This window comes from Ictalurus furcatus, chromosome 19 (assembly GCF_023375685.1).
Source record: "Ictalurus furcatus strain D&B chromosome 19, Billie_1.0, whole genome shotgun sequence".
In the NCBI taxonomy this organism is placed as follows: Eukaryota; Metazoa; Chordata; class Actinopteri; order Siluriformes; family Ictaluridae; genus Ictalurus; species Ictalurus furcatus.
Genome location: NC_071273.1, coordinates 13377637 through 13395713, shown reverse-complemented (window position 1 = coordinate 13395713; position 18077 = coordinate 13377637). Strand labels below are relative to the sequence as shown.

Here is an 18077-nt window from a genome sequence, read left to right as displayed (position 1 = left end):
GATGATTTTTTTTTATTATTAAATAAATTCTGTTTTTGCTTTTCAAACTGCGACTGGTTTCAGTTTAATATGTTGCAGGCTCATTTATTGAGCCTGGGTGGCACTGGATAGTGAGATTATAACATCACTTAAGTGCAATAGGAGAGGTGTTTGTTTAACAGCTGTTTAGCGCCACCTTGTGTCTGCGTGTAAGAGTTATAGTCAGGTTATAGTTGTGGAAGAGTAATGATTTATAAATCACACTATCCAGTGTCAACCAGAAGAGGACAGGTTCCCTTTAGAATCTGGTTCTTCTCAAGGTTTTCTTCTACACGTCATCAAAGAGAGTTTTTCTTTGCCACTGTTACTTCTGGTGTTAATCTACATCAGGAATTCTTCAGCACTGCATGTCTATCGTTAAAAGCGCTATAGCAATCAAATGGAATTTATCTTTCTGCTGTGATGCTTGTGGGAAACTCCAATACATGCAACCTCAGTTATCTGATGCTGTACCGTTACTGTGTGACTGAGCCATCAGTGAGCCAACAGTGCTTCATGACTCATGAGAGCCTGTACTTACCAGAAGGTAAACAGGAGTCCAGCATGGAGAGAACCAGTGTGTGGCAGGCAAGATCTTGGCTAGATTTTAAATTGCATCATGGGAGTTTAAATCAACAACCAAAAGTTCTCATGTTAAAACGTAAAATCTGACAACATACAATATATATGCAACCCCAGGGGTCACAATGATAATTGGGTTCAGCTGCATATAGTGCCATGTCTTTGTACCACCGTACATTTTATGTTTTATTAAGTGTTTAACCAGATCTATCGCATTTTTAGGCTTGCTACCTCTGACACACCTGATTTAGCTCATGTACAGCCTGATAAAGTGATAGAAAAAGAAAGTATGAAAAGAAATGGACAAAGTCCATGAACCCTGCCTCTAAGCCGTATCTGATTATGACTGTTATATGTGTCTGTGCACTAGCAACAGGAGTGAATATCACCTGTCCTTGTCTCACTTGTTTTTCTCATGTCAAGTTGCCCTCTACACACAGACCACAATTCAGTCACCTCTCAGAGTTACATAAAGACCAGCATTATAAAATGGATTATGTGCTGTGTATATATATATATATATATATTTTAATTCCCTTTTAATATCAACTCATTCTATTATTAATGACAAGTGCATGAAGCTTGCCCAATGCTAAACTGGTAGATATAAGTGTCCCCTTCTTGTTAGTTTCATTAGCCTCGTAACTCCAGTGCAAATGTAAAGAAGCAAATTTTAGACACCAAACACTTCCTGGTTAATTGACTATATTTGTACATGGAAAAGTGTGTTAATTTCATTTGGCTGACAAGCCGTGTATCTGGAGTCAGAATTACCTGTTAGAATTAGCAGCATTTTTAATGTGCAAGAAGCACCAAGCAATACTACACTATTAGTTTTGCTACAGATTTCCTTATATTAGAGACCTGCTTCCAAAAGTGGACTGTTTTAATGATGACTATTTGTATCACAGACAGCATCTTCAGTGGCTGAGTTCAAAGGCTCCCAGCATGCAAATCAGTAAATATTAAAATACAGCAGCCTCCTTAGGCTTTTTAAATATTGTATTTTAAGAACTTATGAGAACACATAAGCTAGATAATGAGTTAATAAAAGAAAGAAACATAGAAGGATTTTTTTCTTTAAATTAAAGTCTTGACACAAGTCAAGATTATTCATCAGCTCAAGCTTTGTTTGACTATTATTAAAAACCTCAATCTTTGTGCATTATAATTCAATACATATGAAATTTCCATCCGAGTCATCATACTTAAACCTAAGATTACTTATTACGATTGCACTTTTTCAATTAAACTTGGAGAACAATGTATTGCGTTTTGCTACTCAAGGCATTAATGATAATTCTGTTGTTGAAAGTAGAGATGCCAACATGGAGTGTGGCTGAAGACTAGTCAGAAAACCATTCCAATCCTTAGGCATAAAAGAAAGCAAGTGAACATTAGCTCTCTATAAAGTGTGCACCATTACTGGTACACAGCTTCTATTTCAGAGGATTCCCTGAGTTTTGCGTCATACCACATTTTTAAAATGGCAGCAAGAATCTATTGGTGCACAGCAACCTTATGTGACAAGGAAAGCTTTAAGTATTTTTCAGCTTGATTTATTTGCCAGTTAACAAAGCTACAAAATGTATTTACTGCTGTTGAATGCATGCCTTGTGTTCTAAGGCGTTACAAAGGTCACTTAGAAAAACAAAACAAAAAACAACCAATTAAAACCATAAACACAACTTTAACCAAGATCCATTTAAGACAGATGCACGAGGAAGATCGTTTACTTGCAGCCTTAATAATGGTGTAGATGTCGTTTTGCTGTTTATGGAGGAAAGTTTACAGGACTCATTTACACAAAGCACTCTACGGGAGCAGAGAACTCGTTCAGAATAAATATCAATTACAGCAAACACCTTGAGCAAAACATAAAAACAAATACTTTATTCAGGCCTCAAACAAGCTAAAACATTAACATCTAGTTGCCTGCATGCCTCCAATCAAATAATTGGCAAAAAAAAAAAAAAAAACTTCAAATTTTAAGAAAATAAAGGTTTCTTTGTAGTTTATAAATTTCCAATACAAGTTAATTCTCTTTCTGGGAATAAGAGGCATTAAGCCAGTCAAACACTTTAGTTCCTCCCTAAATTAACAGGTAGGTCCAAGTACAAAGCTGAACTCCAATTCATATTTGAAATTGAATTTACTTAATCTGCACACATTCATAGATTAATTTAAAAACTAATAAGAAATAAAAAATAAAAAGAGTTCCTTGGCTTCACCCTTATCTGTTTAATAATAGCAGCAAAATGAAAACCTGACGGAATTCTCAGAACGTGGGCTTTTTACAGCCTGCATCTTCACTTTACTTTACTTTCGGGTGAAACTACAATGTACTGTATAAATTCAAACGCAACCATCAAATTCAACCAGCATTTATGCAAAGGATTTCACAGTATCTGAACCGATTTGTTGCCAATGCTCACAAAGTGTGTATGCTGGCATGCAGGTCAAGACCTCTCAAATGGACAAGGATAAAAATGAGTTAGTTGTGTGTGATGTGTGTGATGTCATACAGCCGTGCAAACCACATTCAGGCAATAAATGACACGTACGTTATTGGGGAGAGAGGGGGAGTCTATAAAAGGGAGGAGGAGCTCACGCTTTCTTCTCCTGCAGAAGTTTGTGTAGTTCATCAGCGTCCTCTGCTGTTTTAACACGGATCAGCATTGGTACAGGGGTGCTGGGGTTCTTGTCGTCCACTGGGGGATTTGGCACACACACCACCATGACGTTGTTTTTCCCTGTCCGTGTGCACGGCATGGAGGCATGAACCATGATATTCAATAGGATGTTACCTAGAGAGAGCATATTTGGTCAATTAGACATGGGAAAGACAACGTTAATTAAAGCATCCCAGTTATAGATAATCATTGAATTTTTTTAAATTGTCAATGAAACCAGCATATGTGCAAGGCATATTTTTTAGAATTGATTTTTAGTAACTGACTTGTTAATTAAAACGACTAAAAACAAGTGTAACATTATTGTGTTTTTGTTATTTTTTGATATTTTCTTCAACTATGGGATCTAAATAAAATCACACCATTATTTTTTTTTTAACAAACAGGGAGAGCCCTTTCCCTACATAACATTAAACAAGTATAATTTGGCCAATGAATGTGTTTCAATAAACTAACATTTGGGTAACTAAACACAGAACCTTAAACATTTGTTTCAAATCCATAGGCATTCGATGGGAAAAAGGGAAACATAACTGCAAAAAAAAATAATAATAAAAAAATAATTAGTACTCATAGTGAAATTCCTTCTGCCAGACTTAATGCCTGTCATTTTGTACTGAATATTCCACTTTTTATTCAAGGCTAGGCAATGCTGTACAATGAGACTCGTTTTCTGACAGCGTCTGACTGCCCTAGCAAGCTGTGCATTTTGTTGGTAAAATCTCTGGTTAATAGTTGGCCAGGATTTCTTTAATAAGAAAGAAATATTTGCGTAATAAGAATCTCGGACGTTCTCTGTTAGAGCGTTCTCATGCAACCCAAAAGTGACTGCATTTCTTTTAATGCCCACAAGAGGGGAATGACTTTCTCTTACTGTCGCTGAATACTATGTAAATACTGTTAAGACACACACACACTCAGTACTCTATAACTGAGGGACTAAGGCATAATCAACAGCTGCGTTAATCCTTTTCAGACCTTGCTTCTTGCTGCATCACTTCTGTGACATTAATCTGTGACTCTCAGTCTGAGCTACTCCAAAGACATAAGAGAAACTGCTACAGAAAATACGAGCATTATCTATTAACTCTGGCTTCATGGAGAAAAGAAAAGTACTGGGACCATTTTTATCTATTTTATCTATGATGTGAGGAAATCGTTTCAACCATGTTGCTCTAGTGCTTCATTTAAAGAAGAGGATTTCGTATTTCTTTGACCAGGAGCATGTTTTACCCAGGTTTGTGTCCGCGCGCACCAGGAGCTGCAGCTTGCCCTCTGAAACCAGTTTCAAATGCAGGGTACCAACTCCTTTCTCCTTGAATTCGCTTTCCTTTTTATAAAACAATTTGCACCTGTAGTATGTAGACAAAGAGTAAATATTACAGCGATATAAGGTGTAAAAAGTGATCAAATTCATTACGAGTGACTCATTAAAAGAAGAAAAGTGAATTTTGTCTACTTTTTAGAGTAGAAGGCATCTTTCTCCTTGATTTCTTTGACTACTGGTACTGGCGGCTCCTCCGATTCTTCATCGGCTCCATTCTCACCTGCAAGGGAGAAGGACAAGAAAGTATAAACACTTCACAATCTGTTAGATTTTGTCTTAGTATGCCTGCATTAATTTAGTAAAACTTGATACTGTGCTAGGAGATAATGATTATTTTAGGATAAAGGCTCACATGAGAAGAACTGAAATGCCCATTATTTTTAAAGCTTAATTCACTGCCACTGACAGCCATCTCAACAGAAACTGAAGTAATGATTAAGAAACGCTTATTAATGATATCTTTCATATAATACATATAGTGATCTGCTGTTAGGGATGCATCAGTCTCTTTTTTCTGTTTTTTTTTTTTTTAAAATACAATACCAGAATCACAGCTCTGGTTCGGAGAGCTCGACGTGGTATTGATCACTACAAGCTTGTATGCTTTAAGACTATTCATCATCTACAGGTAGGTGGCAAATTAAAGGAAAAAACCAACACTTACTGTCTTAGTAAGTTGCTGGACCACCACATAAGCCTTGACACAGGTTCTACAAGTCTCTGGTGCTGCACAGGAAGGACGAACACAATTCTTCCAAAAGATATTCCCTCAATAAGTGTACTGAGAGCCCTGCCTAATAAATCTCGCAGTAAGTGTTCAATTAAGTTGAGATCTGGTGACAGTGAAGGCTATAGGATATGATCGACATCATTCTGACTCTCATTTTAACTTTGTATTGATTTGTAGTCACTCTTCCCTCGAAGGGGAATGCAGCCATACCGCTCAACTGTACGTTCATGTGCAAGATCTGTTACGTATATCAATTTCACACATGTCCATGGCACAAACGGTATATCAGATATAAAAATACGGCAAAACTAATCCAAAACTCCAGTATTTCAAGCAAATATCATCCCAATATCACTACCAATTCTCAATACCAGACCCCTATCTGCTGTGTCATCGACATATAAAACTGACACTTTATTAACACTTTGTCCCCTGGAATTACAACATGTTTTATCAATATGTTTTAAGTTGGTTTGGTTTTTAATCGAAATATTTACACCAAGACATAAGTAGTAAAGACATGCATAAAAATATTTAAATAAAATCTAAGTTTTAGAAGAATTTAAAATGTCAGCCGTATTCAAACAATTTCTGATTAAATCAAATTAAAGCAATCCTTCTTAATGTTGCCTGAGCAAAAACAGAATGCATGTGCTGATTTACTTCACTTAATGACGACATATGATAATGCAAAATAATAATAATAATAATAATAATAATAATAATACAAATCTGTCACAAAACAAATGTCTTTTTTTTGTCAACATCTTCATGCAGCTTCAATATAAATCTCTGCTGTAAAATCAAGCCTCTGTCAGGGCTTTCTCCAACAAGCACAATATATTTCACTTCACTGACAGCTGTGTTGTACAATTTTGCCCAGAACCTGAAGGACACCATTTGTCAAAGTGTGTACCTGCTGGCTGGTTGTTGCTAGCTGCATCATTCTTGGCCGCAGTGAAAGAGAAGGTGCCTGTAGAAGTGCCGGTGCTAGCTGCACCAAACAGAGATGTGGTGGAGGACGAGGTGGAAGAAAACGAAAACCCGGAAGCCCCTGCGGACTTGAGGGAGCTCAGCACCGAGCTGTCCACCTTCTGGCCAAAGCTGAAAGTAGCATCTGCAGGAACAGAGCTTTTCTCAGGAGCAGCATTGTCCTTGTTCTTGGTGAAGGAGAACAAAGCAGGAACGGCTGGTGAGACATTACTGCCGGAGGAGGAGGATGATGGCGTGCTGGTGGTGGTGTTTGCCTGTTTCCCTGGCTGCTGCTCCCCCACTGCTGCTGCGCCACTGCCGTACTTGCTCTCGATAGTGGCCAGGTGTCGCTCATAGTCGCGAAAGATGGGGTTGAGGTCGCACAGCGGGTTGTCATTCACATGCTTGGTGATCCAGTCACGCACAGAGCAGTTGAGAGCTGTGAGCTGCCGGTTGTACTCCTTACTGCTGCTGCCTCCTCCAGAGATTGCTGGTAGGCTGGGGGCGGAGCCGTTGGGCATGATGTCACCACTCTCTATGGAGGAGGAGGAGGAGGCTGGGCCATTGGATGATGAGATGCCTGAGGGAAAAGGAGGGACAGTGAGTGTGAGTGCTCTGAATAGTGGTGATGCTGTTACACCCAGCAGGAGACTGGGTGGGGGGTGGGGGGGTAGATGGAGCAGGAGTAAATAACGGTCCCATTTCGTCTCCCTCTCACTCTCTCTGATGGACACGTTAAGCTACTTCCCAAGCAAGAAAAAGGCTTTTTAAAAAAACAGCCCACCGTGCCCCACTCAGCTCAGCATAACAGCAGTCTGCACACACATTCCAACTGCTCGGTCCGCTCCATTAGTCTTAAATGCTCTGCCCTTAACTAAGACAAATTTCCAAATTCACAATTGATGTCAGGACAGAAATGTTCACTTCTTTAAACAACAAATGTTATGAAGAATTCAGACAAAAAGTGGTTTGTTAAATAACAAACAATACAAGGAGTGAATCTTCTGGCAAAAATAAATATCAATGATATTTGAAGACATTCTCACACTGACTAAGTTTACATGCACATCGATATTCCGATAATAATCGGGAACATTCCCGTGTCTGTACGCGTATAAGCATCACGTTCGGGAAATGGCTGCAACACGAATATACACCTGAAATGGAATTTGATGTGCATGTAAATGTAGTCAATGTGTCACAACATTTAATTTTGCTGAGGAAGTCGTAAAATGGACATACACGTCTGCATTTAAAAAGCCTATGAAGTGATGTTTATTAAATGTTCACCAACAGAAGAAAATACATCAAAACACCTGGCAATCCAAACAGATAGTGGGAGTATTTGCGCTCACTAACAAAACTAATATTCCCACTAGTACGATTCTTAATAATTAAGTAATTATTTACACAAATTCTATGATTACAACACCAATGAACATTGCTGATTCACTATACGTGATTTTTCCATCATAACTGCATAATCAACTATCATTCAATTAACTACGCGTTTGTCTACAGTTTTAATTCATTTCAATTTTCATTAAAGACTAAAAGACTACTGAAAAATATATAGATATAATATTAACAAAACTCCTGTACAGCAGTTTTGCAACAAGTTATGTATTAGAACAAATGTGTTAGTTGCCTTTGTAATATTTTGCTACCACAAAAGAAAGGAAATTTTTAAATCTCCACAGGTTTCGCTCATGTTCTCATTTATTTTCATTTATTCACCAACCCACAACTCTTTTGGGAACAAAATGTGCTGGTAATTGAACATTAATTTTGTTTAAACCCAGATATGGTCAAATTATTACATTATTCATGAAATTCACCAGATCTGCTCTTTAACTCTGGTAAGAAATGTAATTAAACAGATTTGCTACCAAAGCTGCCATGACATCTCTGTTGTCAAATCACAAATGTTGTTGTAATGGAAATACGAGGCATTGTAGAAAGCGCGTATGTAATGAATAGGAAGGTTTCATGTGTGATATGGTCAGAAAATGCACTGTGATTAATTATCATGTTGTTGATATCCAATAAACTCAAATGAATACCGGGTTTTCTCTAATTAAACTCTCATTATCTTTTCCTTAACAAAGGTGCAAGTTTTTCCACCATTTAAACAAAACGCAAACGACATGGCTCACCGGGGTTGGACTTGGCAGTGGCAGAGGTGTTGAAACCCCCAAAAGTCGGGGTGACAGATGCAGTGCTGCCGTTGGTCAAAGAAGAGAGGGGTTTAAATCCAGCCCCGTTTCCAAATGTGGAGAAAGCTCCTCCAGCCGCTGGAGCCGACGGGGTCAGAGAGAAACCTTTAAAGCTTTTAAAAGCTCCTCCATTCTCTCCCTGAGGCAAAAGCACAAAATTCATTCATAATTAATATTCCAGACCCTTGCACTGAATGAACTAGTCACATACTTCAGCTCTAAACATATCACATATACTAATACAGACTTCAGCGTACTGATATCCCTATAATACAATATTCTTTACCTGTTACAATAAAACAAAAACATTATTCATTATTGAAATTAATCAAACATTACTGAATACACATAAAAATAAATCAATGCCTCCAGTATTCTGTTAGAAGAAAGCTGGAGGTTTGTGCTTGTCTCTCCCTTAATGTACAAAAACACTACTGCACATTATCTTTAGTTAATGGTTGAATAATAAACCAGGAAATAGAGAGATATATATAATAGCTGCACAGATTCTGAGAAAGTCTCAGAAACACAGCATCTTGATTACATCTGCTCCAAGATTTCGACGCTTGGCTTTCTTAATGGCCCGGTTTTTCATCACTTCCTCACTTGCAACTGAAAACGTTCCTGCCTAATGGAGAGAATTGGAGAGAATTACAGAGTTAAATGTGGATACTGCAAATGTTTTTGTTACACAATAAAATACTTCTCATAGAGCTGGGCAATAGAGTGGCGCAGGGATGACGTCATTTTGAATGCCAAAACCCGGAAATGAGTTAGCATTTAGCCCTTCCAGTTCCATGGTCCGGAAGTCAATGGGTTTTTCGAATGTGGTTTTGGTTAAAATCCTGAAATAAGGTCTGTGGTGAACGCAAGCTCAAAATATTTTCACGTTTTATTCTACGACATAAAATACACCAGTAATACCCCACTCATGATTTTTTAAAAAGGTTTTACATGTGTTGAAAAAGGTGGTTGCTAACAAGTTGCTAAATGGGACTACAGACGTTGCCGGGGACGTTAAACGTCATCACGCCGAACAGGAAAATACCGTTCTCGCAAGCCCGCGTTTACAGCCTCGTGTTCTCGCAGGTATTAGATTTGTCAGTTTATCAATTTATACTATTTTCCAACTGTAGTGTTTTCCGAATTGTAGTACAATAAATTCTAGAATAACTAACTAATAGTTTTTTTGTCCAGTTTCTAAAAGAAAACTTCTTTATTCCCCAAAGAAAAACTATCCAAAAGAGATGCATGTATAAACAAATGGAATTTTCTCAAAAATAATGCAACATGGGCACAATTCCCCCCCAAAAAAAACGTGGATGAAGATTCATCCACAGAGTAAATTCGTATAATGGAAAACGTTTTTAAATCACGTTTGGAAAAGTTGTGGGAAGCTTGGTGATGGTGACGTTGAAGTCGAGCGACCGTGGTGTGGTTCGTTTACAGCATACGGTTATCTGATTATTTCTGGCAATTGTATTTAGGCTTCAAACTTTTATATAAAAAAAAATGATCTCGACGGACAAAACGTGTTAGTATTGTAAACTTTTGTTAATCACAGAGCTTATTTTTTTGCAATAATCCAAAAGCCTATGTGAAAATCCTAATGGGTTTTTGTCGAGGGAACCGGTGTGATGCTAACTTCTGGGTTTCGGTACAAAATGACATCATCCCTGCGCCACTCTATATGGGGAAAAATAATATGATGATAATTAGAGAAAAGATGTTCATAAACTGCTGTTAATACCAAAACTATTTCCACATAAGAGGAATTTGACTTGGTCAGTGCTGACATGTTAAACATATTACATAAAAGTATGCAGAGAGATTAAACAGCAGCAGGCTGTTCAGTTAGCAGTGAATCCGTCTGGTTTCTCTTCTGTTCACAGCACTAGCACTACCTCCTCTGTGTTTTTACTGGTGGCTGCTCTGAAGCTATCATGACTGTTTCTACCCCAAGGTTTGCTCTGATTGGTATCAAGCAAGCATGAAAATGAGGGACAGTCTGCAATGCGCAATGCAGCTGCAAAGAAAATAGTAAAAAATTAGATTATTTTCCATAACTGTCAGTATGTTTATCTGCCAGCGTTAACATTTTTGAAGTCCAACATTGCAATTGCAAAGGTTTTTACCACAGTAGACTAGGGATGTCACGATACCAAAAATCTAGTAGTCGGTACCGATACCACCAAAAGTACACGATACTCGATACCAAAGTCGATACCACGGTGTGGTATAAAAATAAAATTTAAAAAATTTAATTAAATACTCTCCTGGAGGACAGCCTCCTCTGGCTGATACTGGCAGAGAGAGAGAGAGAGAGAGAGAGAGAGGGAGAGGGAGAGAGAAAGGGGGGGGAGGAGAGAGAAAGGGGGGTATTTTAGTTATCAAACACTGTCTGACAATGAGTGGAGGTGCACTCCTAAACGCGCGCGCACACACGCACATAGACGCGCGCGCGCGCACGCACACACACACACACACACCTTAGACTCTGAATGCAAGCATTAGTTTAAAGACTGATATGGTGGCAGGCCAAAAAGATTTATTAAAAGCATGAACATTTGAATAATTATTAGTGACATTAGGCTACAGTTTGCTGACAGGACACGGGCTGAATGGTGATGCATGGTGGCCCATTCGAAGGTAGTTTATAACATCGCAATGTGTTAGCATCATTAACAAATAACAGGCTATCGCTAACATTACATGAAGCATAACGTTAGCTGGTTTCACGGCCACAATGCCAGCTGCCTCAAACAAATATAATATAGGACCGTCTTTCAGGTGCTTCGCCCAATTCCCGGTGTTTCCTCGCTTTGTTTGAAATGAACGATAGCATAGGTTGCACACCTGAAACAGATACTAGCTTTCCTCGTTTCCTCTCAACGAGTCGGGGCTAAACTTGTTAAGCTATGCTAATCTACTGTAGTTTTTCACGTGTGCTTGTAGGCGTTCTTCTTCTTCACCACCACTTGTGGACCGACTAAAACACCTGTGCGTATTTGCTGCCCCCATCAGGTCCGAAAGAATTGCAACCTCGGTACCTCCATTAGAACAGGTTCCAACCCTAGTGCAGAAAAACAAGTACCGTCACGTTTTAAGAATGTTGGTACCGACTTGGTACCGAAGTATCGGTTCTCGTGACATCCCTACAGTAGACACAGAGTGCTTGAGGCACAGCTACAGGTGAACATGTGGCTAAAATAATCCAGACTAGTGGTAAAAGCACAATGCTTACACTAAGCTTCTGCCTTGGAACTGCCTAAAATCCTAGGTTTTGAGTTTGCAGTTGTGCATGCTGGTGATCGGTCAAAGCTTTAATGCGTGATCAATCGTCTAAACAAAAACAATTTTTTTCCAAAACCTGTATTTTGCCAGCAAGTGATTGTAAAAGTTTGTAGGCAGCATAACGATTAATCGACTATGAAAAGGATAGAAAGGATTTCACATAGCAAAGCATAACGATAAACAACACAACCTCGCTCTCCTCTCCTACTCTGTGTTTTTGCTCTGTTGCTGTAATATTGCTGTGTGCTAAAATCATAATGGTCACAAAATTTGCATAACTTCTGGCATTTACATAATGATCATGGTCTCTGTAGTGCGGTGGAAATTCAAAACAGAAACTAGCTCATGAACCATGTGTTTCTCATTCAGAATGTTATTATACAAAGAGTTACCCAGGAGCAACCGTAGAGACAAGCGCCGTGTTATTTATTTGTTGCTAGAAGCTATAGAGAAATATTTGGGGTTATTTTCACAGCATAAATACTCAAAAGACAAAATGAGCAAGTTGTGTTGAACTGGACGAAACTTAACGACAGATTGTATTAGGTTGTACTATAACGCTGCTGTGTTGTGTCTGTTCCAGCTTTGCTTTTGCTCTGCATGTGTACGCTTTACTTGAACGTATATAGTGGTGATGCATGTTTATATCCATCTGAAGGTACAATACAAACAATCTGCACTATATATTTGCTTACTTATAGTAAGACAACACCTAAATTCAGCTCCACACTTAATAAATAAATGAATATATGACTGCTGTGAGCTGAACTGTAAAGTCTGATCTGCACAACAAATGATCATTCAAGCTCGTAGAGCAAAGAAAAAGAGCACACAGCTGAAGTGACCGCTATTGAACAGTAACAATCCTTCATTTAAGTTCTTCTTTTTTTTTCCAGAAGAGAGCTCCAGCTTTTGTTTATCGGTCACACTTGCATGTGCTGAGTTAAAGTTCCCCTCGATTCTCCTTCTTCCGGATTCAGTCCTAATGCTTCTGGCTTGTTATAATGTGAGTAAGCAGACTGTGTGCGGAAGACAAATCAGTCTGTTTCTTGAGACTTTTAAAAATGGAAAAATTTACACTACAGGTCAAAAGTTTAAACACACTCATTCTTTATTATTTTCCCCACATTTTATAATAATAATAATAAGAAGAAGAAGAAAGTCATCAAAACTCTGGAGTAACACAAATGTAACTATGGGAATTATGTTGTGATAAAAAAATCCAAAATAAACCAAAATAATTTAATATTTTAGCATCTTCAAAGTAGACACCCTTTTTGCCCCTAGAATTTCCAGAAATGTATTCTTGGCATTTTCTCAACAGATTTCTTGAGGAATTCCCCTGAGATGCTTTTTAAACAGTATTAAAGGAATTCCCATCTACGCTGGACACTTACTGTTTGCTTTTCAGAATATTTCTTTCCAAAAAATATTTTTTGTAAATAAAATGTTAGTTTTCTAATGAAAGAAATGAATATGTTGGCACAATTATATTTTTGTCTACAACACAGATTTCAAACATTTAATCACACACCTTCAGATCAAAAGGTTTTTAAGATCATGAGAAACATTTCAGGCGAGTGTCTCCAAACTTTTGACCGGTAGTGTTAATCTTTACAGAATTTACTAATGTATTTCTTTATATTTGTCATGCGTACAGCACCGGATGGTATAAAGCAAGAACAAGCAGCTCTGCCCGTACCCCCGAAGACTTCTGTAGTGTAGGACAGTCTACATTATACGGTGCTTGTTTTGTTAGCGATGTAGACAATGCATCATGTATGAAAATCCATGTTGAGGAATTTCCATAACTGATGCAACCTAGTTAGTGATTTTTGTCAACTAACTGCAACTATAAACAAACTATAATTAAAGATTGCAGCTCCAATTCCGAAAGGATTCAAAGAAAGTAAACCTATGGAAAACTACAAGAAAAACAAATAAAGCTTTAAGAAGTTCTGCATATGTGCAGCAGGTTATATATTAAAATAAATAAATAAATAAAATTGAAAGCCTTCCTCCTGCCTCTACCTGATCTCCAAACAGTCCGTCCAGGATTTCACGATCGCGGAAATGTAACTCAAAAAATGAAGCAAACGCCGCAATATTCAGGGGAGTTTGCAATTATTTTCAAAATTACGAAAGATTTTCTGCAGATTTGGGCCAAGACGCATCACGACACACATTCAGCCAAAGCCCTCCTTGATTCACGTGCGTCCAACAGGAGTACAGCTAAAAGGTCTCATTTACCAACAAACATCACTGCAAAAGACCGTGCAGAACAATTTTGTGCAACTGCAATTTCGCCAATTCATTTAGCTTTCTGCAAAAAACAACCCCCCCAAAAAACAAACTGCATTGCAAATTTTATTTTAAAGCCGCAGCAAAACCAAACATTCTTAGCTGCAACAAAAAGAAACTCTGCGAAATCCTGTATGGACTGCCCAAAATTATACATTTATGAGTGTCTGATATTTACTGATCTCTCAATAGAGCTAGATTTACATTAAGGATTTATTTACACGTGTTTTTTTTTAGTCAGACCGACCAGCACAAAGATGTTTCGCCAGCATGGGGATGAAACAAGCTCCGCCCCCAAGTACCAACATTACAGCGCGTCGCTCGCATCTAAGATCAACAACCTACTGTAACAGAACTTGTGCTGTCAGAAACGATCCAAATAAGAGATAATGTTTTTATTTCATGTTTCCTACACATGTCTCATGTTTATGTCCTCTTACCTCTTCTCCTTCATCTTCCTGATCCCAGTTCCTGTCAGTGAGCTCTTTCTCAGCAATCCGCTTTGCCATCACAGACCTTCTCAGAGATTTTTTTTGGTGTAAATATAAAAAAAATAAAAAAACACAGACAGAAAACAATACCCAGTTACATTCAAACAACACTGGAAAAAAACCACTTATTAAAAACTGCACTGATGGAAATGTACGAGTTTGTCAAGTGAGTTTATGAGGAACAAAATAAAGTAAAACGAAGGCTTAAATGAAATTTAAACGTAGAATTTTAAATAGTGGATCAAACGCATTATTATTAGTCTGAATAATGTAAAACTAATCCCAGGACTAAACGCAGTAAATGCAATTGCTTTTTTTTTTTTTTAATAACTGGATTAATGAATAAACTTAACTGCAGTTTGAAGTTTAATAGGTTTCTGGACACAGAGCCTCAGGCTGGACAAAATAATCCTCAGTTTGGGCATAAAACCTACACTGTAATCGCACATTTATGTTAATTACTCATTAATTACTTGTGTTATTACTTAATGATGTAACTACACAGAGACTGTGGAGTGTGACGTCATTTCACTTCCGTGAGCAGACTTTACAGCTATTCAACATTACAGCTAGCTCACCGACACTTTAGCACGCCAGCTAACTAAGCTAATATATATATATATATATATATATATATATATATATATATATATATATATATATATAATTATATCAGTATATATGTATTTTTTAAATGTATAGTTCTCCCATGGTTTCGTGCTGTGTTTGACATCTGCATCGTGTGTAGTAATTTAGGGGGAAATGTAAAATGTAAAATGAAATGAAACCGGTCAGTCCGTTTCATCTCTCTGACTAGCGTGTTAGCTGTTAGCAAGCGACATACTACAGAAACACTAGCCTCAGTAACAAGTAAAATATTTTATCGGTAAACACGAAATATATACTCAGATACACACCTCTTTTTTTGTTACAAGCCACGCAAACGATAACAAAGATCCCTGTAGTTTAGAGCCCGGCGACTAAGTTGTGATATTACAGGTCTTAAAACAACAACCGGCAGTTTCCACGACCAAACGCCACCATTTTAGAAAAACGGGATATTCGCGCGTCGTGCAGGAAAAGTACGCATGCGCAAAGAAGATGCACTGACGCTGGGAAATGTAGTTCCGGACACTTATCCGACGGAGGATGTCCTACATTTAATATGGCGGCAGATTTATTTATTTTTTTGCTAAATAAACTGATTTCAAGCTACTGTCACTGGAAATATTAAATAAGTTAGCTTCGCACTCAAACTACGCAATTGATTTTAGTTTCCAATTATGTTTGTCTACATCATAATCAATAAGTTCATTTTAAAAAATATTAGTAAAAAAATTTTGGATAGAATTTTATCTTCACAGGACACGTCAACCATTTCATATTAGGCCTGGTTGAAATGCAGGATCAGCTGTTGGAAAATATTTATAACTTGACATCGTATGATACTTAAAAATACTCCAAAAAAAAATGTTTTGATCATACAAATTTGTCAAAATGTCTTCCAAAAAACAGGACATGGTTTGAAAATCAGTAGCATTTCAAGTAGGGTGAGACACTACAGGCATTTCAGACTGTTCAATAAATCTTACCGTCATCTCTTACAATAAGAAAAGATGTCAAGATTCAACAGAAATATGTTTATATAGTCATAAGCATTCTGGTCCACTTGCAACTGCTCACATGTCATAACTACAAACCATGCTACAGGTGTTGAAACACAAAATCACATTGTATTTCTACATTTAAATTTATTCATTTATCAGACAATTTCATTCAATAATTTTGTTTCATTTTTAAAACCAAGAATTAGCTGTATTCATGAGATTTTACATGCCCGTTTTTATTCCTATTTAAAACAATATTACGGAGGAATTTCTCAAATATAATTTCTCATGATAATTGTTGAATATTTGTTACACTAAAAATGAATGTACCACACTGTACTTTTCCTTGTGACTGGGATGGTACTACCAAGGATACATGTTTTATACTTTTAGTATGTATATTGTACTAAAAGTTTAGTTAGATTTTACTCTAGTGGAGCCATTACACTTAGTGGGTGCTATTTTTCGTCTCCAGGACATTACATGTATAAATATGCATGAATATTAACTGAAAAATACATTTTATTATTAAGAAAAGTGTTCCGCACATTAATCTAACTGCAAAATTAAAATATATTATTTAAAACATTGATTTAAAAAAACTACCTAGGACACTGAAAAAATAGCATTTGTTACACTACACTTTACCATTAAATATCATGATTAAAATCCTTCAGAAATCTTTTTTTGTTTGTTTTTTTTTTGTTTTGTTTTTTGTTTTTTGTTTTTTGCATTGTTGTGTGTCTCTATATCTAATCTATGGTTAAAATTTTTTTTTTTTTCAAAAGAAATCCATAACATTTCAGGTAAAATACACCCTTTAGTCATCTCCCCAGGTTTTCACTCAGTCCTTTTACCCTAACACATTCCCCCCTCTGAAAAATGTGGACCATTTCACAAGTCACATGTTCACCAGGAAGTTGTATCATTTCGATCTTCTGAAGGCCATGGGGAGACCAAAAGTAAGTTCTCTCATTTTCTTTTCTGTATACTTGATGATACTGCAACGATGACTGAGAAGGTTAATCTCAGCATATAGACATAAATTACTTCTTAGATGTTATTTTAAGAATGATTTTTGGTAAATTACTAGTATGTGCTCAGTGTCCTCATGCTATTAGCATGTATTTGTTTAATTCTATGCTAAAAACTCAGTCCTGTTACTTATATAAAGAGAAGGCTTCTTAGAAAAGGCCAGGCAAGTTTGTTTTCATGAATTTAATGGAATTCTAGCAAAAACATTATTGGATGTCGTTTCTCCAACTGAACCATTTAGTGTTTTGTAGACAAGCAAGAATATTTTCAAACTGATCTTAGGTACTGGTAGTCAGTGCAGAGGTCTGAGGACTTGCATAATATCTTCAATTTTTTTTCTTTGTCTTTCTTACCTTTCTGTATGAGAAGATGGAGAGAACCCATACTATGCAGGAGCCAGAAACACCCACCCATGGCATGTTGCAGGGGAAGGAGTGAGACACACCCACTACCCACTCTATCTACCCTCTCTCTGTCTCTCCCACACATTCCTGTTACCCAATGTTCATTCCTGTTACGAAAAAGTTTTTTCTTAAAAAATAAAGTTAAACCACTATTTTTTTCAATTATGTTTGGTCCGTCATTTATCCAACTGTTTAATAAATTACATGATAAAAAATGGCTAAACTTAAGGCTTGGGTCTCCTTTAAAAGGAAAAAATGACTATATTTATACTTGCATGCATATAAAGTGATTTTTTTTGTCACAAATATCAATTATTTGAACATGTAATCAGTGTGTAGGTGAATGTGTCCTGCGATGGATTGGCACCCTGTCCAGGGTGTACCCCGCCTTGTGCCCAATGCTCCCT

The 18077-nt window shown here is 37.2% G+C and overlaps 1 protein-coding gene across 3 annotated transcripts; it reads right to left on the bottom strand.

Annotated features, from left to right (window-relative positions):
* Positions 1-1468: 1468 nt before the first annotated feature.
* On the bottom strand, positions 1469-15674 carry nup50 (nucleoporin 50). 3 transcript variants are annotated; one of them, XM_053650584.1, is made up of 8 exons: positions 15542-15674; positions 14574-14649; positions 9083-10841; positions 8479-8677; positions 6267-6902; positions 4753-4840; positions 4527-4645; positions 1469-3407 (listed from the first exon to the last, which is right to left on the bottom strand). In XM_053650584.1, the coding sequence occupies exons 3-8, from the start codon at positions 9131-9133 to the stop codon at positions 3208-3210; spliced, it is 1293 nt and encodes a 430-aa protein (XP_053506559.1). In that variant the 5' UTR covers positions 9134-10841; positions 14574-14649; positions 15542-15674; the 3' UTR covers positions 1469-3207. The 3 variants fall into 3 exon arrangements, with proteins under 3 accessions (XP_053506559.1, XP_053506557.1, XP_053506558.1); XM_053650582.1 differs by having other exon boundaries at positions 9083-9166; XM_053650583.1 differs by lacking the exon at positions 9083-10841.
* Between the last annotated feature and the right edge of the window lie 2403 nt (positions 15675-18077).